The sequence below is a fragment of the Mastacembelus armatus genome, chromosome 12 (genome assembly GCF_900324485.2).
Source record: "Mastacembelus armatus chromosome 12, fMasArm1.2, whole genome shotgun sequence".
In the NCBI taxonomy this organism is placed as follows: domain Eukaryota; kingdom Metazoa; phylum Chordata; class Actinopteri; order Synbranchiformes; family Mastacembelidae; genus Mastacembelus; species Mastacembelus armatus.
Genome location: NC_046644.1, coordinates 16,919,451 through 16,943,347, shown reverse-complemented (window position 1 = coordinate 16,943,347; position 23,897 = coordinate 16,919,451). Strand labels below are relative to the sequence as shown.

At 40.5% G+C, this 23,897-nt stretch overlaps 2 protein-coding genes across 4 annotated transcripts; one reads left to right on the top strand and one right to left on the bottom strand.

Moving 5' to 3' along the window:
• agpat2 (1-acylglycerol-3-phosphate O-acyltransferase 2 (lysophosphatidic acid acyltransferase, beta)) lies at positions 1-12,602 on the top strand. 2 transcript variants are annotated; one of them, XR_003295024.1, is made up of 7 exons: positions 1-382; positions 4,982-5,115; positions 7,882-8,057; positions 8,275-8,370; positions 9,722-9,794; positions 9,915-10,711; positions 11,131-12,602. XR_003295024.1 is itself a non-coding variant. In XM_026296961.1 (6 exons), the coding sequence occupies exons 1-6, from the start codon at positions 207-209 to the stop codon at positions 10,070-10,072; spliced, it is 813 nt and encodes a 270-aa protein (XP_026152746.1). In that variant the 5' UTR covers positions 1-206; the 3' UTR covers positions 10,073-11,118. The 2 variants fall into 2 exon arrangements, 1 of the variants encoding a protein (XP_026152746.1); XM_026296961.1 differs by lacking the exon at positions 11,131-12,602 and having other exon boundaries at positions 9,915-11,118.
• Positions 12,603-13,267: 665 nt separating this feature from the next.
• egfl7 (EGF-like-domain, multiple 7) lies at positions 13,268-23,822 on the bottom strand. 2 transcript variants are annotated; one of them, XM_026296959.2, is made up of 9 exons: positions 23,631-23,822; positions 19,512-19,746; positions 18,787-18,909; positions 17,895-18,007; positions 17,263-17,358; positions 16,964-17,161; positions 15,173-15,249; positions 14,662-14,824; positions 13,268-13,757 (listed from the first exon to the last, which is right to left on the bottom strand). In XM_026296959.2, the coding sequence occupies exons 2-9, from the start codon at positions 19,607-19,609 to the stop codon at positions 13,738-13,740; spliced, it is 888 nt and encodes a 295-aa protein (XP_026152744.1). In that variant the 5' UTR covers positions 19,610-19,746; positions 23,631-23,822; the 3' UTR covers positions 13,268-13,737. The 2 variants fall into 2 exon arrangements, with proteins under 2 accessions (XP_026152744.1, XP_026152745.1); XM_026296960.2 differs by lacking the exon at positions 23,631-23,822 and adding an exon at positions 21,974-22,173.
• Positions 23,823-23,897: the final 75 nt, after the last annotated feature.

Genomic DNA, 23,897 nt, shown 5'->3' with positions numbered 1-23,897 from the left:
GATACCATTTAGCAACAGATGCGCAGAGGTTCATGTTCTTTTGGGTCACAGACACGGTTTGACATCGCTGGGGTACCACGAAAAGCCACTTCTGCCTGTGTAATGTTAGTCAGGGTCTCTTTGGTACCCTTTTCTTTTGCACCTTAGCTAACCCGTCCAAACCGCGTGTGTTTTTGCGTGGCGGTAGTGAGTTTCTGTCGATCGGTATGGATGTGCTGTGGATGGCACCGCTGCTGCTGATTCCCATCCTGATGTGGACCAGCAGCACGTTTGTTTTTTATTTCAAAAAGTTCTTTTACGTCGCCTGGATGATGTTACTGGCCATGCTGACGATTCCCCTGTGTGTGCTGAAAAGCGGCGGCAGAGACGTTGAAAACATGAGGTGAGTTTGTTTGCACAATAAACGTCGCCGTTTGTCAGCTAGCCAACGTTAGCCGGTTAGCTTAGCTATGTCTCAAACATGCAGAGATGGCTTGCTAACGACAACAGCCCAGAGTTGTGTTAACCCAGTATCACTGTAACCTCAGGGACCATCTAATCTGCCAATTTGTCTGACTCGTGAAAGGAAAACAGAACAAACTGTTAAATGTTTGGTGTATTTTTAGTCATATGTATGCTAACAGTAGCCCCCTTGGCACATGAGCAGTAGAAACGTGTTAACGCTAGCTGAAAACAAGAGGGCTAACGTTAAGATTTACGTTCAGTGCTTACCCAAACAAAGTCAGTGCATAGCAGACTTTGTGCACAGTGTGGGGGAAAACAGTATTAGTATTTGATAATGGTAATTATCTTTTTTTTTTTTTTTTTGCTCCTTTGCCGTTCGTTAGTTAAATGCCTGTCGTTTGTTAATTTACATCAGTAAATCTGGACCCTGAACGTCACAAAGCTGTCATTGTATTTTCTAGTTTCTAGTGTCAGACCTGCTGCCTGTTAATTCACTTTAAATCAGTTTAGCCCTTTTGATAATGCAGCTATACAACGTCACTATCAGTGTGCATAGTAATTGTGCAGCTGAGCACAGTGTGTCCTTGTTAGAAACTATATCTGTCTGTGCTGTAAGTTTGTGAAAGAGTGCTTCAGTTCTTTAGTGCTAGTGGTGATGATTGAAGCTTGAAAGGCGTTTAGTTTGCCAGCAGACTATTGTAAAGAACTTTGAATTTAATGCAGTCTAACACAGCAGAACCACCAATCACTACAACCCTTTAATGGCCTGTAATATCTTGTTGGCTTTGACCTTTTCATTTGAGGAAACATGTTATTTTACACTTCGCACACCTGTTGTGTCACTGTCAGCTTTGCAGCTTTGTTGTGGTTAAACCTACATGGTCATGATCGATTGCTGGATACAAGTGACTGCACTCTAGTAATTACCTTGAGGAGACAGATGCCAGATTGTAAGCTGGGTTACTGAATAGTTATGAGGCCCATCCTCGGTGCAACCTCACTTGGCCTTGATCTACTGACAGCAGTGTTGTCAGTTACAACAGTGGACCTTACAGCCTCACTGCTCTAGGAATAACTGTTCAGTCGTCACATTAGCCGTGGTGGTGGTGTCATGTTGCGTCAGTGTACCATTCTGTCAACTCAAAAGGTTATCTGGACCCGTTCACTGTGACAAAACAACTGAATTGGGGTCAGACCTTCTTGCACAGGGGATGATTGGAGTTTTGGATGCGTATCTTACACAGTACACAGTACACAGCTTTGTGCAAAAAGAGCTCTGTGATTCACCAAGGACAGGACAGTTTGTCACAGATGTTTTCTGTCAGATTGGTACACAAAAGGTCTGAATAATGGCATTGACTGCAAATTTTCACAGCTGGCTTAGAGTACGTAAATCAAACACATTAGACTATGGTTGCCAAATGACAAGTCTCTACATGTACAGTAAGCCAAAAGCTGTGATAGACCTGTGGTTGATGCTTTGCTTGTATTTCACTCACTTGGTTGTAAATGCGGAAACACAGCATGTGTCTTTTATGTGAATGGCTACTTTAGGCTTTGTCTCCAGCACTAATTATCAGGTAGGCTCTCTTGACAGCAGATAAACGACAGTGGCTTAGTTTTCTCTCAATTGCTTGAGCTCAGGTTCCATACTGTATTGTCTTCTAATGTCACTGGAGGACTGCCAGGGATCCTGTGCTGATCCTGTGAACATGCCCCTCTCCTGATCTGCCCTCCAACCTTTAGCACCTGATTTGGCCTCAGAACTGGTATCTCTCATCCAGTATTTGTAGTGATGTCAGGCTCACCTCTTATCAGTCAGCACCCAGGATGTATGGGTGCTAGTGTCATATGAGTCAAAATGTCATTATGTTCAGAGGTAGGTTTATGAGGTACGTATATACCTAGTGATAAAGAGATGAACCAGAGGAAAAGTCACTGGATTGGCCATAAAATGAATTCAGCTGAAGCACTTTCATTCCCCTTGAACAGTCTTACAGTTGCTGCAACACTGGCTGAATTATTGCATAACCAGTGACTTTTGTACAAGTATGAGCGTGTTATCACTGTACTGCTATGGGGAAAGATAACCCAAAGATTCTATTCCTTGTAATAGCTGTTATTTTACTGTAGTGCACCAACCACTACCCGGTTCTGCTGGAGGTTTTTTTTTTCTTCCGTTAAAGGGAGTTTTTTCCTCTCCACTGTCGCCAAGTGCTTGCTCATAAGGGAATTGTTGGGTTTTTAGTTTTAGTTTTTGTAAAGTGCCTTGAGATGATTTGTATTGTGATTTGGCGCTATACAAATAAAATTGAATTGAATTGAATTGAATTGAACCAAATGTATCCAGTGGCTTCAGTAAGCATGCAGACTCCTAACATCTTTCATATTTTGTTTTCTAAATTCAAATTTTATTAGTACATGTATTCAGATCCTTAATTCAGTACTGTGTAGAAGTCCCTTCAGCAGCAGTCCATTTGAGTATGTGTCTACAAGCTCTGCACACCTGGATTTGGGCCGTTTGTCCCATTCTTCCTGGCATATCCTCTTAAACTCTGTGAGAATAGTTGGGGAAGCATCCATAAACTGCCCTCATCAGGTCTGTATACCAGATGTTTGATGGGGTTCAAGTCTGGGCTTTGACTGGACCAGAGACCTGCTCTGCACAGTCTGCAAAGTTGTCTTGCAGGTTTGTGTTTGGAGAAAAACTGCAATTACCACAGCAACCAATGAACCCTGGTCATTAAACCCCCAGTCATTTGGAACAGGATACTGGAAATGATTATTTTTTTAGTCAAGTAGTGTGATCTATCAGTAAAGGCAGAGCCCATTATTTCCATCATTTTCTTTAGGGGACAGCAGCATGACTTGTGCCTGAAATTTAGACAAAGATGTGCCTTTTGTTTGTTTGTATGTATGTTTTTTTTTTTTTCTTTTTGTTTTTTTTTTTTTTTTTTTAAAGTGATGGTTTTTCCAGCTCAGACAAAAATGACTTTGCACAGCAAAAGCTAGTTTGTTATTCAAAATTTGTGGTTCTGTTTTTGCATGGGAAAATTTCTGCCCTGCACATTTGGTCAGTGCATTATGGCTGTTTGATCATTAAAATAGGCTCCTAATGTGCTGTGACTTTTACATGTTTTAATATTTGACAGTTGCTGGTCATGTGTCTATATGGGTGATGTTATTTTTAGTATTTGCTGAGTGTTTTTGCTGTTTTCAGAATATTTTTAATTCTGCCTCATTACATTTCTCAAAGTTCAAACAGATATAGATATATTTACAGTTATATGAACACAACTAAAAGCACGATGTGGGGCAGAAGGTCTGAATAAGTAAATGTTTGTTGGCACTATTCTAGACCTTTGACTCCGCCAAGAGGGAAAAGCATTTACTCAGTCAGATAATGATCAAATAATGGCTCAGAATGGAGACCTAAGTAGCTGATTACAGTTTGGAGTTGGCCTGGAAAAAATGCTAAGGCTCTTTGTTTCATTCTTCCACATCAGCAACAGAGTTTAGATAAAACTGAAATTGGCAGCCATGCCTGGTGTGTTTGAGGTGAGAAAGTGTGTTAGTTGAGTACAAAGCAGGACAAGGCACTGTTTTATAAGTACTATAGGGGCTATTATCTTGGTGGTCGGTGGGAGTGTTTACATGGAAAGGGATTCACTCTTGAACTTGCCGCAGTAGTTAATGTGCAAGGGGGGTTGAAACCAATCCCATCCAGTACTGGGGAAGAGGTGTGGTGCACCCTGGACAAATTACCAGTCTATCATAGGGACAACACATGGAGGCAGACAAACACTCACACTCACTTTGATGTCTACATGTAAATTAGTCACCAATTGGTCTAACCCGACACCCAACAAAAACTATCACATATATAAGGAGAACATGCAAACTCCACACAGAGAGGCCCTAGGGCCGAATGGGATTGAAACACAGAATCCTTCTTGCTGTGAGGTGACAGTGTTAAGCACCACCCTACTGTGCTGCCCTGGGTTTCATTCAGTGGAAGTAAAAACATGAAACTTTTCCAAGTAAGCACAGTGGTAGCCTTGGATATGTCATTATAGTTCAGAGCTGTTATCTTTTTTCTCTCTACAGAGGTCAAGTTTTACAAGTCCCAAATGTAAAATGCTGATCAGAATGTATGTTAATTGTATTATGTTTATCAGTATTAATGAGGAGTCTCCTGTGTTGAAATCAGAGAATTTACACCCAACCATGCACCTTTACAGAGCTTTTTAATCTTTTTTTAAATTCACAGTTTTAGGTTTTTGCTCATTTAGGTTTTGTTTGAGACTCAGCTGTTTCTATTAGTTTTTACAGCAGCAGCCCTGTCTTGCCCATATCCAAGAATGCATGACCAATGGTGGAGAACAAGCTTTCAACAACCTTAGAATCCTTACAGATCCCTGAATATTAAGTATTGAGTTACTTAGAATCTTTCAGTGTAGTGTTGTGGTTAATAACATTTAGCCTACTGCACTCACATGACTGCGAGCAGTACTCTAATGAACCCTTTTCCCCTCAGGATTATCCGCGTCGTGGTTCGGCATGTGAAGTATTTCCTTGGTCTTCGCTTTGAAGTGAGTGGGTGGGAGCATCTGCAGACAGAGGGTCCCTATGTCATCATCTCCAACCACCAGAGCTCCTTGGATGTTTTGGGTGGGTGTTGTAGTACTCATTGGATGTTTTTACAGCACATTCAATCTGAAGTGAAATAAAAATAGAAAAATACTGTACAAGAATCATTTGATCATTGTCTTGGTAGGAGTATGCATAAAAGGGCCGTAGTGCACTTGCTTTTCCCAAACAGTTTAATCTATGAAATAATAAGAAAAAATATTTACCTTAACAAATGACTGAATCAATGCATTATCAGAATTTTTTCTACCAATGCACCAATCATCATATTTCTTATATAGCTCACCCTGTACGTCCACGGGGATCTAAATGACCTTCCATGGAAACTTCTGTTGTATTATGAACTAAGCTTTATTTTTATTTCAGTGTTGCAACAATGTTAAGAAGTTAGCAAATGAAGCCTGTCACATCTGTTTTTCAATGGTGGTTGAAAATATTTAGCCGGATAGAAAAAATAATCCAAGATGGTTGTGCAGATGGTAGATTTTTCTCAGCAGTGCTTTTGTTTGTTTTTTTGTTTATCTCATCTTTAGCTAAGCTCAAAGATATACCACTGAAGTGAGTGTTCAGCAATTCACCCTGAGCAAACTGACACTGGGTTTGACAGATTCAAGGAGTTTTCTGCACATGCTAGTGGAAATAGCAGCAGTCCTCTGCAGTAGATGCAGGACTCACAGATGGAAGACTGTGTGACTGGGAATTTCTGAATCTGCACCTGGGTATACATAGGGTGGATCTCCACTCCCTGGCCAATAAAATGTACAAGCTGCTACTGCTTGATGGAACTAACTAGGATTATTTACTCTCTGCCGCCTGGTGCTTTATGGTAGGTGAATCTTTCCAGGATAGTTTGCGTGTCAGTGTATCTGGAAAACCAAGGGGAGGCTGAATCTACTTTCATTGAAGTTCATTTTAATGCTTTGGATAATACAGAGCCAGAGATTTAAGGTGATCTCTACAGAGCATGTCCACACTCCCTGTTCATCTCAGAACAGGTCTCACCTGTAAACTGCTGAAATACAGACCACACTGGGAGTTCTCTTCCTTAAAACATAAAGTAATGATTTTAGCTGCAGCTCAGCAACTTGGTAGTGACAACCGGTCCAGAGTATTTATGAGCTGAGCCTGTAATTTCATACAGATTTAATTGGATTGGTCCCTGAACAGTACAAGAACAGCATAAAATGATCTGTTAGGACTGCTGAAGACACCATTGTTGCTCTCTCACCCACCATCCAGGATTTAATTCCTCCCTTGGTTCAATAATGGAAAGTCAGGACGAAACACTCAAAACCTTTGAACCGAATGTTAAGGCCTGTTAAGGGTCTCGCATACAAATGCCTTCTTTTTCTAGGAAGAGTCATCTGTCCTGGGGATAGATGCAAAGTCAGATTGCAGCATAGATGAGGCAGTAGTTCTGCAAAAAAATGTAACTTTTTACCCACTTTGTGCAGTGAAAGGGTGTCAGATGGTGATTTGCAGCAGAGTTTGATGCAACCACCAGAATTAACATCATACTTAATAGTTTTGATTAGGCAGGTCATAGAAGAAGACATGAATAGGATCAAAACAACTAAAAACATCACTGGCCTCACAAGACCTAGTTTGAGATACAGGCTGTTATAAATTTACTTCACACCATTTAAATGGCTGTGTAGTTGGACTAAAAGCATGTTTGTGATTCTTGTTTCATCATGTTGGCTCTGTGATTTTAACATATGTGTTTTCTTTTGTTTTTTAAATCACCAATTCTTGATGGGTTCTTTTCAATCCTAAGTATCATTGTCAATGGCAGATCTATGGTTTCTTTCCATCGCTGCCTGGGAGAGTGTTTTTCAGTGCTGGTGAGAGATGAGGGCAGGCTGGAGGCCAGCGTAGTGACAACAGGGGAAGAGCTAGGTGTCTAATTAGTGCTGAAAAAACTCAGCATGAGACTTGGCGTCTAAGTTTCCATGCCAACTGCTACACCCAGCCATTAACAGCTTCTCATCGTAGAGGTGATGTAGCAAGACCATTAAGAACTAAAATCCACACACACGTCCTCAGCAATGACTTGGTGTCATGCACTCTTCCTGATGTAACTGCAGCTCAGTCTGCCCTCTTTATTCTCACCCTAATATAGTCACATCCGCTGGCTCTGCTGTTTGCCATCCTTTATTTCAGACACTTTGACTTTGACTTCCTTTCCCTGATATTGTTTGACACCTTACATTACTCCATCTTCTGCACCAGCTGCCTTTGTGCAAAGGTTAATCAGGCATGTTGGATTTCATAAATCCTATCAATAGAGCCAATAATACATCACATGTATTAAAGCAGACACCTGCATGTATACCTGGTGTAACCCAGGGTTTGACAGGTTCATAGATAAATATCTTGGAGAGACCAAAGGTCATCCTAGTTGACCTAATGGCTGCTCCTGTATATGAGGGGGAAAAAAACTGAAGCATTATTGTAAATATCATTACATTAAAAAGTTTGATGTCCTTTTAACCAACGGAGAAATGTGGGCAATGAGATTGATTTAAATTTAGAAAATTTTTAATTACACTCCACACCAGACCACAACCCACCCCGATCCTTTATTATGCGGCTTTATTATGCTTTTAATATGGCTTCATTTCTTAGTTTTAGTTCTCAATTGCTTTTGGTCACAGACTGCACTCAGAAGCATGAGAGAATTATCTTTATTTCAAATAAGATGTATGGTGCTGTACATAAACTAGGCGTGACCAGCTTACGTGTCTGTAAATCCTGATGGATAAGGTCTTATCCTCGGTATTTTAGGCCTGATGGAGATTTTACCAGACCGCTGCACCATGATTGCCAAGAAGGAGTTGATTTATGCTGGCACAGTAGGCCTCATTTGCTGGCTGGGTGGCATTGTCTTCATCAACCGAAAGAAGACAAGTGATGCCAAAAGTGTCATGGCTGATGCTGCCAAAACCATGTTGGACGACCAGGTAATCTGCCTCTTCCTAACATATGGTTCAGTTTTGTCAGTGGTAACAAAAGAAGCTACATTTCTCAGTTGAAGTCCAAAATATTTTTCAGTTTTGTCTTGTTTTATTTTTGCACTTCCTCATCGCAAGATTGACCATTTCCAACACTCTTTTGACAATGAAGCATGATTATAACTGTGTTCATGTCCATGTCACCTTTGTCTTTTGATGTCTACAGATTCGTCTGTGGGTGTTCCCAGAGGGTACGCGAAACCAGAACGGTGATCTGCTGCCCTTCAAAAAAGGCGCATTCCACCTGGCAGTGCAGGCACAAGTAAGTACCTTACCTCTGATGTCCTTAAAGCTCATCTTCTCTTGGGTTTCTGTATGTACAGTTTACTATAAATATCAAACCAATGTATAAACTACAAGGTACAGCCTTTTCCTTTTTGTTGACTTAATGCAGATTGTTGTGATGCTGGCTAAGTTTTGTCTAGAGAGGGACTGATGGGGTAATGTTTCCAGCATTGTGCTTCTAGGCACATGGGGGCGCTAGTACCCTTATATGGCATAAGGCAAGACTGTGATTTAACCGTATGAATATACAAATAAGTGCATGCGCAGGCATCCTTGAATCTGACAGACTGACAGCAGCAAGGCTGCTTTGAAATAATCAGAATAGCTATTTCCAAAGATTTTTAAGCACTTCTTTTTTGACATTTTTGTTTTGGTTACAGCTCCCTGCACAGAATGAGTCCAAAGTAATTCACGACCAAACTGCATCTATGAACTTTATTACTGCATGTGTGCAGGTGGGAGGTCTCAGGTCTAGTGCTGATGTTTTGTAGCACTCACTGTGGGTCAGACAGGTGGGATGAATTAAAAAAAACACTGTCGAACAATATCTGGCCAGAAACTGCAACTTTGTTCACCCCAGGTGAAAATGTGATGGTGTGTTTGTATGTGTGAGCTCATTTTGTTGTTACTTGCTATTAAGGATTAATTTTGATTTGGTTCAAATATCCACCAGCACTGGGGGGCTACAAAAACAAACGCATGCTGCTGCTCATTAGTGAATACATTAACATTTTCTGTATGGTCTCTGCTGGCTGTACTCCTACTCATTACATCTCTTATAGCAGACAAATAGCGATTAGATGTTAACAGCAGTACAAGTTTGGATTTGACTTGGTTTGCATGTTTGTTACAGCGAGTTGGTGAAATTATTTCATTTGAGGTCTGGAGAACACAGTCTGTTCTGGTTTTTCTTGTTGGCGTTGCTTCAAATTATTTCTATATCTGTATTTGCTTCTTCTGTATTTGAGTTTGTACCCAGCCGGCCAGATTGAGTGGAAGCAGGACAGCCCCCAGGGGGAGCCACGTTTGGCTCAGCCAGTCCTGTTGAAGGGCCACTCAGGGCCTCAAGAGAGCAACTCAGCCTCTATTAGCACCAGTGGGGGAGATGAAGATTGCCAGTGTGTATGTGTGTGTGAGTGAGAGAGAATGTGATGTTGGTTCAGTCAAGCATTTGTCTGCTTCTCATCTTTTTACTTGCAAAAATGGAGAAAGGAAATGGTCAAAAGTAAAGATTCAAAGTCAGATTTATTTAAACTTGTATAGGTAATAGTGGGATTTTCAGATATTGTTGAATTCCTCCTTAAGTCAACTTTCCTCCTGTTTTCCAGGTACCCATCATACCCGTCATTTTTTCATCGTACAGCAACTTTTACCTACGGAAAGAAAAGCAGTTTAAATCAGGTAACTCATCCTGACTCGTCGGTTTTTCTCATTTTTTCCACTGTGTATGACTTATCCACATCTGTATGCCTACTTGATGTTCTTTAAGACTCCTGACATTGAAGATTTGTGCCTCTGCAGGGACCATCAGATTGAAAATCCTTCCAAAGATTGAGACAAAGGGGATGACAACAGATGATGTGTCATCTCTGTCTGACAAATCCTTCAACCTGATGCGTTCTGCCTTCCTGGAGATCTCTCACTCCGTAAACCAGAGCAACGGGCCCTTGAGGCACTGAACATTTACAACAGTCCCACATCTCTTGGTCCACTTTTCCTCTCGAGACCCAATCCTACCCCTCGTCGCTCCCCCCAGGTTCTCCCATTACCTGGCCAGGAAACAACATGACACCGGTCTCATGTCATGAAATTTCTTCTTGTCTAATTGACGCCTGGTCCAGTCCGCCTCTGGCCTGGACATACAGCACAGTCAGTCCCGACCCTCACTGTGTCTGCAGCAGCGCCGACAGAAACGCTGCTCTGCACGCCGTGAGCGGAGTGACGGACGGCAAGCCGAACAGTATGGATGTGTGTCGTTCTTTATGCATGCCTTTTGGAAAGCTCTATCCACTTTCATCTTTGCTTTGCTTTGGAAGTATGCCTTTGTTATTGTCTTATTTTATCATGATTTTGTACTTTTTTTTTTTTTTTTTGGTCTTCTTTCTCTCCTGTTTCTGTTGTCAGTGGATGTTCATGCGCTTCTCTCATGCTGCCTTTGTTTTAGCTATCTGTGGATACGCACACACACGCACACACACACACATACACATAAAGTACCCCATCTCCTCCTTTCCTTTCCTTTTAGTATGACCTCCATTCTGCATTCCAGTTTCTTGCCTAAAGGAGTGAGGTTTCCACAACCAGTGGAGAGTGTGCAGGTAAGAGGTCGACAGCAGTTGACCAGACTTCTTTAGTCATGTCGCTATGAATTCACCTCTGTGTTTATATTGGCTCTTCAGCTCTATGACCAATAGGCCCATGACATACATCATGATGTCAGATGTCAGAAAGTGAAGAATTCAAGGTTAGAAGTATAACAATAGCACCCATCTGTACTGAATTAACGGACTTAACTGGACCGATTAGTTTTGTGTTGTGCGTTTTTAGTGTATTGTACATCCTTTTAGTTTCTCCCCAGAAAGATTAGAAATAACCTGTGTTCAGCTTTGAGCAACAAGTGTCTTCTGGCTGTATTTGGTACTCTTGCTTTGTATTTATTTCCACATCAAATAATCTTTTTTTTTTTTTATATATATATATATATATTCTTGAAGCTGTCACATTTTTTGCTCCTCAGAATAAACTCACTAATGGATGGAAAGGCGATTTCATAAAGTGCAATGTCCAACTGTTTTAGAACTACTGTTCCAAAGTGAAAGCTACCTGATGTGCCATGACAGAGTATTTTTTTGAAATTTCCAATGTAAGCCCATTATTCTCTTATTATTCCCCATTTAATCAATCATCTAGTGACCTTTGCCAATATCATTTCCCTTTGCCAATGATTTGAGAGGGTTCTTTCTGATAGGAAGAAGGTAAAACCTGTTTACCACTGTGGAATGGTTTATATTTAAAGAATTAATTGGTCTGATTTATTAATTAATAATTAACAGTCCTGATGTACTCAAGTCTACATCTTAGAATAGTGTAAAAATGTCAAATGTATTGCATTACCTGGGAATGTGAAAGATTGTGCCCATGTCTTTTCTTATTATGAAAATGACATGAAAGTGAATAACCGTTGTAGTTATAATATTCTAAATTGGTTATTAGTTAACCTCAAAGGAGAGTATTAGATTATTTAACTTAATTTTCAGCCTTAAATTCGATTGGTTGTTGCACTTTGGATTGTTACTTTAGTTTGCTTATGATCAACTTATGTTCTGTAATATGTATGGGCAGTGACATTAGCTCAGATAGTACTGATTGAACTGTTTTACTTAACATCAAGATCTTAAATTTCATGTTTCTTACAGCCTTTATATTGTCAGCAGAATCATTTTGTTTGCTCCCCCCATCAGACGTAATCTGAGAATGTATTTCAGCATTCAGGATATTTGTGTGGTACTACTTTTTTTTTTTTCTTCTAATTATTGTATTAAAGTTGGATGTTGAAAACAGTTGGCATCAAATCAAGGAAATGTATTTATTTGAGCATTAAATGTCAAATTTCAACTGATGTGCACACAGAACTTGTGAGGTCATCTTGTGAATGGATTGATCAATAGTTTTGCCTGTACACTGCTGTTAACATTTGATGGCAACACTAGTTTTAGTGATAACCTGCTGGACTTTGCTTTAAGTACATGTGACAGAGTTTCATATGTTGAAGGCCAGTATGGAATATATGCCCCTGCTAGTAAGAACGGATTCAATTCTGTTTGTTTCCTTAGTTTCAATTTATTTATTGACCTTTTTTTCGTAACTGTAAGAGCAGATTTTCATCTTTGCAGTAGGTGCACTGAATGTTAAAAAGTACTTTACCAAATTGGATTCTTCCAAAATATGAGCTGTACCATATACATTTTACTAATGGAGTGTTTTATCCATATATTTTCTGTTGGTTTCTTGGTTATTTTGTAATACAAATGTGTGATTTGTAAACTGTCATAAGCTTAAATGTGTTGCTAACTGCCTCTGCAACAACCCTGCTGGTTGAGTTTTCAATAGTCGTTTACGCACCAATATGTGAAATACTGGAAAAGATTTGAAGTATTGTGAACCTTAATAAAGCACTTTTCATGCTGGGTTTTGGTGGAAAAGGCAAAAGGACTTTCAAGTTTTGCGTCTGATTTTCACCAAAGCTATTAAAGTGTAATTGGTGGTAGCTTTAGATGGATATGAGAAACAGAGCTGACATCCTGCAGAGCCTTGTATGTGTGTGGTCCCTTACTCTAAGTGTGTGTAAATATGCACACATGGTAATAATGCCCATTATAGTGTCTGTATAAAATTGATGCTGTAGTGTTCCTGATTTCACTTTTTCTGGGTAAACATGAATGCCTTGCAAAAGAATAAATAAACAATTAATTCTTTTTCCCTTAAATATTTTGTGCACCCAAATGGCTGCTTTACCTTCTGCTGAGATTTATATTAAAATCAATGATAGAAAGGATTTTTTTGCATTTTTTCCAAGTACTGTACTTAAGTACAGTTTAGCTATTGTGCTTTTTACTCCACTACATCTATATGTCAGTTTGCTTGTTTGTAGATAATTTTGCATAATTAAAAAAAAAGTTTTAATCTTACCGAGTAATTTCTCTCCATTAAGAGGAAATAATATTTTATCTAATCTTATCTTATTCTCTCTTCTGTCAGGATTTTAAACGTTTTGACAACACAGAAAGAAACTATCCAGAATGGCCAGTTTTTTTTCACAGTTATGTGGTTGTGAATATTATTTGGTAATCCTTTCATATTAATGAGCACACATGTTTGAATGAAACTTTTTATTACAAAATGTTATAAAACTAGGTAAAAATGTCTATTGATGTGCTGAGAAATGACTAAAAAAAAATCATAATTTAAATACATAAATACAGATGTCTGTGTCTGTGCCCTGGGACAGTTTAGGGCTCAGACAGAGGACACAGCTGGAAAATGATGCAAAACAAACGCAGAAACAAAGTGGCCAGTTTGAACCTTGTGTGGTTGATTTCAATGGTTAAGGGCTGATGTAATGGTGAAACGTACCCTGCTCTTACAAAATCAAGAATTTGACAGTGATTCAACAAGAAAACTAAACATGTTGGAAAAGTGAAAATCACAGATGTCTTGCAGACTCGAGCTGTTTCTGCCTTCTGCCATCGCTTCCTTGAAAGACCAGCCACCTTGGTGTGTACGATCTCTGGTAGGTTTGTACTGTTAACTTCATGGGCAACAATAATAATAATGATGATGGCTATTAATTCTCCTGGCAAGAACCTACAGGAAGGAAGAGTGGAAAGTGTTAATACAGTGCCTTACTGTCAGTCTACAGGTTTTTACACTAGTGGCAGAATTTATTGTAGTGATTGTAGTAAAAGTTATGTTCATATCGCCCTTAAATTTCATTGTACCCCTTTCAGTATCTTTACTGAGGGGGAATTTGCAAATTTAAGGTTGTTGAGTTTCATGATTTGAAGTGCAAAAATGTAGTAATTGACTGTTCTGTGATAAAACTAAATGTGATAAAGCTTGTGACATTGTATAAATCTAATATTGTAATAAAAGTGTTTTTCTCAAATCTAGGGTCAAGATTACACAGGGATGTCTGATATGCATGTGGTAAGAAATTCTTTTAACCTTCACAGTTGCATAATGACTTTGCTATGTTTCTTTGAGCGCCATCTTGAGGTTGATCTTGAGGTTGACTTTACCATTAGTATATTTGCACATATATTCTGAGCATCAGTATTTAGCTAAAGCACTGTTGACCTTAGTGACCGCACAGAGCTGACAGCATGGCTGTAAACCTATCAGTCTTTTTATCCAATCTTTCATATCTTAATTAGGTTAAAATTTAAGTGAAATGTATTATTTTCCTTATAGTTTCATTTCCTCTGATTGTACATTTAAACATAAATCGTACCCAAAATGATTATTACATTACAGGCCCAAGATTTTATTGTTTTACTATGTTATTAGGTTTCTAATAATATGGGCTATAGAACAGTTGATTTTATTATATTATTACATTTGGGTTTTAACATGGTTTCTAATATTTGACTTAATCCTGCTTTCCTGGGCTACAAATTCCAGCGGTGTTCAACTATATATTGAAATTGTATATTTTTTTTTCTTGTCCTCTGAGCTATGAACAACTAAAGGTCAGGCTGTAGTCACTTACAGGTGCCAAGGCGCTCCTCCAGAAAGCCAATCTGCTCGCTGAGAGAATCAATACGGTCTAGCTGATGGAAGGAGTGGGACAGTAAGGTGGTTTTCTCTGACATGCCCTCATCCAATGACAGTGGGAAGAAACTGTTGAAGGGGGCCAACACCAACTGCAGCTTCTGACCAGAGTGAGGAAGAGGAGAGGAAATTTAAGAATCTGCTCCAGGTAAGGACTATTACTCACCCCATAAAACACAATAAAACTTCAGCAACTAATCTTTATTTACCCTGTATTCTTGTTTCAATAATAACAAGCAGTTTTTTTTCAAATTCCTATTAAAGGTCTTTAAAAAAGCAGGTCTGGCATTTCAAAGAATCTTTGGTTTGATGATTAAATAGCAATTAGGATTTTATATCATACCATCATATAAGAACCAGAGGTGTTCCTGGTGAGTGAGGCTGGGAGGTATCAGAGTAGCTGGCTTTTATGTGTGCTTTAACATGTGCTCATGTGTTTTCTTGTGTACCTTTTCAAGGAGCTCTACTCTGTTCCTTAGGCTCTGTACTTCCTCTGTCACATTCTCCATCAGGCTGAGTCTTCCCCCTGTAGAACCAGACAAATGTAGAAAGATACATCAGAGGATGGAGAATACAGTGTTTGGATTTGTGGAAATAAAGTGTGGATGGGTAGAGAAAAGGGTTAGGGCATGAAGTGTGTTTAATTCATTTTTACAGAGGGTTCCCTTGAGCATCCTGCCCTAATCAATCATGATCACTGATGAGGGATGAATGATTCATGGCCAACGCAGTGACTCTAAATTACAAACAAGGAAAAGATCCACATAATTGCAGGTAGTCCAGTGGAATTCAGGGCACAGGGGGGACACGTGGATCTGTAACTGATACAGAAGCTGAAAGAAAGGTCACTAGAAACAGGTGAACATTCATTCATCCCTCCTGTGAACATGCATCGACAACTGTCTGTCTGCCTCCACTAAGGGTGCAGGAAGTGGGACCTGACTCTCTGGCTTTGCTTCGGCAGAGAGACGGAAAGGCTCAATCTCTCCCAGATGTGGTCCATTACTGAGACAAGAGTGAGTTGAGAAATAGAGTGAGGAGGAGGAGGAGGAGGAGGAAAAGGGGGGAGCTGGCAACGGCCCCCAGCAGACAGGGTTGATGGAGCAGGAATGAGAAAACAAGTGCTAGCCAAGAGCAGAGTTTGAAAAAAAAAGGGGGGGGGGTGAAGAGGGGAAAAAAGAGGAAGATGGAGAGATGTAAATATAGTCCAGCATTCCCCCACAGCAGTTTGTGATGGTCCACTTTTTGAGCATTTAAACCTGAGGTTATATTTGTCATTTTCATCACCGACCCCCTGATGTGCATACGAACAGATAATGCTATGCAGAGTAATGAAAACATCTCTGCCAGCTTTGCATTTTTGTATCTCAGATGTGAGCTACTACAAACAACCCTCCATCACTTTCAACTACTGGAAACATTTTTCCTTTTTTTACCCCATTTTCTTCATGTGTTTTTCTGTCTTCTGACTCGGCAACACTTGCAACACTCATCAATCCATATAATTCATGGGGGGTGAAGAGTCTCTTTTTAGCTGGGGAGTTTAATTTTGCATGAATTAACTTCTTTCTTCTTTGGTGAAGACTGATAAATAGCAAAACCTGATAGATTTTTGGCAACTGAGCATTTAACACAGAGATATTTCTTCTTTTGACAGTACATGAGACAGTACCCCCCTAAGATTTATAGTTTAGAGTCTCAAAGAGGTGGGAAGATTTGGGAGAAATCAGAAAAAAGTAAGTCTTTAAGGTTTCTTGTTGCATGAATTCCCAAAACAGCACTAACTCTGACAGAATAGGATGAAAAGGAATGTCCTGGGGTCAACTACTACACTGGTAGACATGGAGAAGGGTTGTATTATTTTGTTGCTAAGTTACATGATGCATACACAAGAGACAAAATTTTAAATGACCTGGGGGAGTGTGTGGGACAAAAATATGTCTGTTTTAGCATGAGAGCTCTATTAGTCAGATGTTTGCTTTACTCAGAGGACCCAACTGAGTCAGAATCCAACCATGACACTGCACGGGGCCCAGACGGGGCCTGTCTGGAGTCGGCACCAGTCGCAGTGCATTATTACTCACGGTACGAGTTGAGAGTGGCATAGCGCGTACCAAAAGTAATAATGGGCCGCGAAGCTGGCTATGGTCCTTTCTTCTATGCGCTGGGGTCTTTGTTGCTGCAAGACACAAAATGATATTGTGTGAACGCATGCACACACTTCTGTGCTACTCACTTACCCGCATCAGTGTGACCACCCACTGTGGTCTGGCTGCTTTGGGTGGGAGACGGAGGAGTGACAGATGGAGGAGGAAGGTTTTGACATGATCGGCCATCCCCAGTGAGCCTGAAGCCCTCTCTGCATGCACATCGATAGCTGCCTGCTGTGTTCACACAATTCTGGGCACAGGGCCGCTGCACGCTGCACTCATCCACGTCTGACAGACGAGAAAATCAGCTTATCTGTATGTGTGAATATGCCCACAGAGCTCCTGTGTGGCAGTGCAGGTCCAGTATGTGTGCGCTTGTGTTTGTTTACCTGTCTGGCACTGGTGCCCCATCCAGCCTAATGGACAGGCACACTGGTTAGGTCTGAAGCAGGTACCTCCATTTGCACAGGCTTGGCCACAAACAGCTGTATGAGACATTTAAAGAAACGATTTTGGGAATTGAACTTATTAGATTTCTTCTTAGAAAATGTACACCAGTCCCACACACTGTTGGGTGCTTTGCTATTTATTGCCCCAGTAGAACATTTTGGGAAATGTACTTAACTGCAGAATTGACTCCACCATATTTGTCCATTAAATGTGAAGCTACAGATAAGAAACTGGTAGCTTAGCTTAGCCTAAAGATTGGAAACAGATGACTCTATTAAAATGTAAGAAATCCCCCAACTAGCACCTCTTAAACTCACAAAGGAACACATTTCTTTTGTTTTAATATCTGAAGGAAAAAAAGGAAAAATGACAGGACACAAATTAAACTGAAACTTTTGTTGTTTTTAGCTTTGGTTCTTGTATAAACAGTTGTTTTTTTTTTTTTTACCTTTGGAAACAGATGGTGTTTCAGATAAAATGTATTCCCCAAAATGTACTATTCCTTTAACATTTGAAAATCAGTCTCACAGGTTAATACAGGTTCAGTTTATCGTATATCCCTTCAAGTTACCTTGATTGCAGTTGTGAGAGTGAAATCTCCGCCAGCCCGGGCAGCATTCTGGGTAGAAATGCGAAGTAGGCGCCACTTTGCTCACCTGCCGATACGCCACCGAATACACAGTCCTGTGGAGTCAAAACACACACACACACGGGTTTTAGGTTATTCACAACTCCATCACCCTTATGGGTGCCAGCACAGCAGTTCAGACTTCTCCATGTTCTCTGTGGTCTGTCAGAACTGAAGTTTTTAGGGCTAAACACCAAGTGAAATACACAAGATGTAATTTCTGAAAAAAAAATAAAGGATCAAATAATTCCATCAAAGCAAAGAGAATCTGGGATTAGAGGCCTGTAATTGTCTGAGGCTTGCTCACATACAGAGAACAAAACAATGAAAAGAGTCCAAAAGTGAAACAGAATTTTGGTGGTAAGGGAAGAGTTAAAACAAAAAGATTAAAATGGAGGGAATGTTAAGGGGGGACTCGAAAGCATCAGAGCTGGAGAGAGATTGAGAGTGCGTAAGTATGAAGAGATGCAGTCCAAAATAAACACCACTGCGGTCTCTGCGGGCCCGCAGTTCATTTCCCGTAGTTACTTAGAGTGCTCGATATTTAGATTCCTCCCAAATATGTGCCACCCTGACCCAGTTCTGTATAAAATGTGCATCTGTGTGGGAGAAAGTCTAGATCTACTTATGACTTCACTGCTCTCCCTTCCTAAACGTGTCAATGTGTTTACCTCCTAATTAAACGCAAATCCTGGGATAGCTTCATAAGAGCACTGTGTAATTACCTCAGTCTTCATGTTCCGCTAGACAAAGGCTGCAGGTGTTTCATTTTGTTGTTATTTGTATGTGCTGAGTGTGATGCTGTGTGCCAGTCGATTGGGAGAGTGTGTCTTACTTATATGTGCTGCAGAGGCGGTGGCCCTGACACAGGGTGAGGTAGGGCTTATGGACTGGCTGGACATAGGACTCTGTTGCCATAACAATGTTTTGACGAAAGTCTCGGCCACACACCCTCCTCCTGCAAAAAGATGATATGAGACTGAATATAACTGACCTGAAACACAGATATCTGACTTCAAAAAGCATGAGAAGCTTAGCTGGTTTTATGAGATATTTGGGCCCTAAGTTGCTCCCGATTGATACAGGAAGTTTGGAAATGTCCACATTAGCACCTTAAGGTTTCTGTTGGCCACCAAACGTCTCTGTGCAGCCTAACTACTCCTGACTGATCCGTCCCAAATGTGTCAGAGTAGAGAGCTGATCTTTGACTTCTTGGCCCCACTTGACCTATCGTTTGGCTTTTGGTTTATTTTGGTCTTTCACCAAATCAACTGAAAATGACAAAATGAGCCTGCAGACTCTCTCATGCTTCTGTGTGAGTAATAGTCTAGGACAGAGGGGTAGAGCTTTGGTCCTGAGAGAGTGCACTGTTAAATGTTTAAATGTCATTTGACCAATCTGTATACATTTGCAGTGGTTGAGAATGTCAAGTTGATTGGAGAGGTCACTAAAACAAATAGATCTGAATGACAGCTGAAGTAGAGATCAGTAGCTGAAGGACTACACTGACCAAATGACAGGCCATTATAAAAACAGGAAGAGTATTAAGTGAGCTGTTACCCATGGTGAGTGAAGAACTGGGGAGTGCCCATCACATGCAGGATGAAGAGGGATGAGGATAAAAGCAGCATTTGGTACATTGTCTTCCTCTTTCCCATGTTCCCTCACTTGGTATCTCACACTCTTCTCTGTGCCAGTTGTAGGGAAGAGGAGAGGAGGAGGGCTTGTAGATCGTAGCCAATGTCTCCTACCGTCACGTGTGTGTGTTTTGCTTCACGAGGACGACTCCAGCTACCTGTGAAGGAGCAGAAATGTGAGGTAATAATGTCATCATGCATGCACACATCTAGTTTGGCTAAGAAATGAGATGAACCAGGGGATAGATTCCACAAGTTTCAAAAGAAACATGAATGGAATACAGTTCATTCCTCTGCAGCCACAGGTCAAAACACATTTCCTTTGAAGAAATGGACCACTAGAGGGATGGACCTTCCTCTTTAGCCAAACTGTCAGCGACAGCTGGATCATGTCTCTGGGACCAGACTTCCACAGGAGACCAGACCAGTGCACTCTTCCTTTTTCAAACACATTAGTGCTCATTAAATCTGGGTAGAAACGGTTGACCAGCACCCATCTGTAGAAGTTCTGTCATTTACCATTAGGGAAGTGAGGTAAGATGGTGAGAAACACCAGACTTGTTACGCTAAAATGAAAGAGACTGAAGACCTCATGTCACACTGAGAAATGAAAAACTGGCTGAAGCTGCAAAGCTGTCCCATTTGTATGCCAAGAATGAATCTGAGCTGTGCAATATGGGTCTATAAAAAGGAGGGACGCTGTTCTGTTGTGGGGATCCAACAACAAGCACGGAGCAGGTTACTTTTTAAATTAATATTTCCTATTTTGTCTTGTTTTGTATAGTTTCACTCTTAACTCTCACTCTGAAGTTACATGATCTTTTCAGTATTTTTAACACCTAATGTTTTCACTTTTTTTCTCACAGTGTGAGTTTATTTTTATTGGGCAAGAATATTAAAGGTCATAAATTACGGTGCAGCGGGGGTGTAGATTTAGGATTTTACATTCTTAAATCTTAAGACTTGCAGAAATGTGCTAACATCTTTTCTTTGTGTTTAAACTGAAACTTTTGATTTGTGTCCAAATCTCAGGAGTAGACAGCAGCTATCCATGGGAAGCTCCAAATGCTGGACTCCAACTGTAGATGACTTGTTGTTTGCCAGACGCTTGTATGCGTCCTTGGTCCTGAACATAAGAGTTCAGTCCAACTATGGTATCGATTTTAGTGATTCTCAGGCTAAACGTCTGACCTCGCTGAGCCATAAAAAGTCCACACAAGCACTGAAAAGGCCACATTTCTGAACATCTATGCACTGCATACACTTATGTAGAGTTCTTTGATCTTGTGGACAAAGTAGGCTGAACTCTCACTGACCTGCACATGCATGGACTCTGGGCGCTAAAAGACAAATAATTCTCCTTTCACACCATATTAGATGATTACATAGTGAGCAGGATTAAAATTAGAGGCATCTTGAACCTGCTCCTGCTCTAAAACTACCTCACATGCACATTTTTAACAGAGCTGATGCTAAACTAAGTTATCCTGGAGGTGATGCTAAGCCTTTGTTGACAGCTTGCATTTCTCTCTGATCCCCTGCTGGCTCCATGCCCAGAGACAGGACACGCACATCTAAAACTTGTGCTCATTCACAAATCACTGTGACTCTGAGCACAGCCAGGATGTGCTTTTCAAGACAACATCTGTATGTATGTGTGTGCATGTGTGTGACAATTATGCATTATCACATTGGCATGAGAAAGGTGCTGCAGGGCAAAACTCATGTCCAAGAAGTTGAATCTTGTTGGGTGTGTTATAGCATTGTTGTTACAAAAATGCTTGATATGATGAGGTTCTAGCTTTTTATTTGGATGTTATGTAACGGTAATAAAATACTAAACACTCATTCTTCCTTTAGGTGCAATACCAAGACTTTTATAGAGGCAATTTCCATAAAAAATATTCTGAATAGATGTTATTTTGGTTTTGCACAAAGCAATTTGCAATAAAATACAATTCATAGACGGATGCTTCGAATCCAGATGAACATCTGGATGACAGGGCTCAAGTACACGTGTTTGTATCTGCATCTGCATGTGTTTTCTGTGTAATTTTTCTAAATGAAGAAGTGTCTGGCCTACTGATACATTAGTATCAACCTAAGAAGATACACTTCTTACATTTGCCACGAGAGGGCGCTGTTTTGCCACACTAGCTAAATCCGGAGCTCTATGTTTTACACCATGAACACCATCTCTGTTATACACTCACGTACACGCACGCAAACTTACACGCACACACAGTAAACATTTTAAGAATTTACGCAAAGAAAACAACATTTCTTCAGCGAACAACCAGTGAGGATGTTGGACTCGGGCGCACAAACCAGTAGGTGCAAACCAATATCCAGAGCGCATGCATGCATACAAAAATAATCACAAACCGTGCAATGAACAATCAGCTTTCCTATGATTAATCCTCACAAAACACAGTCCTAAACTGCAGGAAGTGGACAAACGCCCGCGGCTCGAACTCAGTTATTCCGCTTATATTCCGCTGGTAGAGCCCAGAGATAAAGTCCGCTGCTGGTCAGGTTTCTCCTGCAGCTCAGACTGTCAGAGCGCATGGGGGGTGATGGTAGGACCTCCTCCCACTCCTCCAGCTGGGTGTCCCGCAGCTCAGACTGGGGGCACCCGTGGGTGACGTCATAGTATAGACTATATTTGATTTGATTTTTTTGTTTTGTTTTGTTTTATTCAAGACCTTGTGATTCACTTAAACTGGGCTTATCAGCTGTCCGGTGTTTATAGAGATCCTACAGAGGAGTATTAACGCGCGCAGCTACTATAATTAAAGGATAAGTTCACCATTTTCCTAATACAACAGCCCCGCAGCCTACCCGTGTGAACACTTGGATTGATTTGGCTTGCTGTAATCATCCTTCCTATCCATAACAGCCATGCAGAGATCCCTTCCAAACATGTTTCCAGTGTAAGCGAAGGGGGAATAGATCTGAGGCGTTGGCTGTATTACTCAAATCACCATCTTCTTTTACCATCAGGTTTAGTATGAAATCTCCTCTTTGTTCCCTCCACCATGTGTCCCCGCTCTGGAAGGACTGTAACACAAAGCAGGAACTTTGTACTAAAATGTTTTAAATGAATTGGCAAACTCTGAAGTCTCGTGTTAACCTTAGACTAACTTTTTTCACAGAACAGCGACTTTGAATTTTGTCCTCCAACACATTAATGCAACTCACAATGGAAGGATAGCAGCAAACCAGTGCTGGTTTAAGACTTATAGTTACAAAATTGTGTTGTTTGAGGTCAGGTTTTGTAATGTTAACTAATATTTTAAAATAAAACAAAAATCAATTATATTAAAATTTTGAACTGAAAATTTTCACTACAAATTACGGCAACTTAAAAGCTTATTTTTTGTTTTCCTAGAGTACTGGTATGTTTCCTCTGAAGCTGTGTACTATAGGTAACCAGCTGAATATTTGACGGCCCAGATAAAAAAAGATCAAGAACTTATACCTGTGTTTATCCGATGAGTTAACTAATACAGGCTACTAGGACTATGCAGGTTATTATCCCCTTTACAAAATGATTAGCACCCATTAATGCTGTCATTTATAATATAATATATTACTGGTCATTTTACACGTATGGAAATCAGTGGCATGTAGTGCAAAATGATTTGTAATATAGAAATTCCAAATATCCTCAAAATGGAAAAACACAGTAATTCATATAGTGTAACACTGTGCAGCAGCATGTCTAAGCAAACTGTATTTTATAGATATTCCCATGGAACCAGCTGTTTATTATCCACACACTATAATTACAGGATTCTTAGCTCTACCTCTGTACTTGAAGTGCCTGTAACACTGTACAGCAGCTACACTGCAGTAACAACATGATCTGTGGTGAAGTAATTTGGTGTCCAGCTCATGTGTGTCATTATATGTGTACGTTTGTTGAGTCAAACAGCTTCTGAGCCCGATTTCAAAATAAAATTCAGTGAAGAATAAACTGCAAAGTGAATTTCAGGACCAGCTGTACAGGCGCTCACATCAACATATAGAAGGATCTTACCCGCGCAGGATGGGGTCACCAGGTGCGTGTGCGCGCACAGGCCTAGCGGCGGCCATGGGCACGAGCCGCCGCCGCAGTGGCTCAGAGGACTTTTCCATGGTGCCAGTTTCTTTTAAAGCTGGAGTTGGTGGTTTCAAATTAAAAAAGCTCGCGGTTAAATCGAGGTGCTCGCTGTGAGTCGACTGGCGGCAAATGAAATGTCTTTGGGCGTTTTTCAGTTGCTTTTTATGCAGGGCTTCCTGTGGAACGCAGGAATTGGATGGACAA

Coding starts and splice junctions, on each gene's coding strand:
- egfl7 (XM_026296959.2), bottom strand. CDS start 19,609: ATGGGAAAGAGGAAGACAATGTACCAAATGCTGCTTTTATCCTCATCC. Junction 17,359..17,894: donor CTCTCACAACTGCAATCAAG/GTAACTTGAAGG, acceptor TGTCTCATACAG/CTGTTTGTGGCCAAGCCTGT. Junction 13,758..14,661: donor GGAGGAGCGCCTTGGCACCT/GTAAGTGACTAC, acceptor TCCTTCCTGTAG/GTTCTTGCCAGGAGAATTAA.
- agpat2 (XM_026296961.1), top strand. CDS start 207: ATGGATGTGCTGTGGATGGCACCGCTGCTGCTGATTCCCATCCTGATG. Junction 383..4,981: donor AGAGACGTTGAAAACATGAG/GTGAGTTTGTTT, acceptor TTTTCCCCTCAG/GATTATCCGCGTCGTGGTTC. Junction 8,058..8,274: donor AAACCATGTTGGACGACCAG/GTAATCTGCCTC, acceptor TGATGTCTACAG/ATTCGTCTGTGGGTGTTCCC.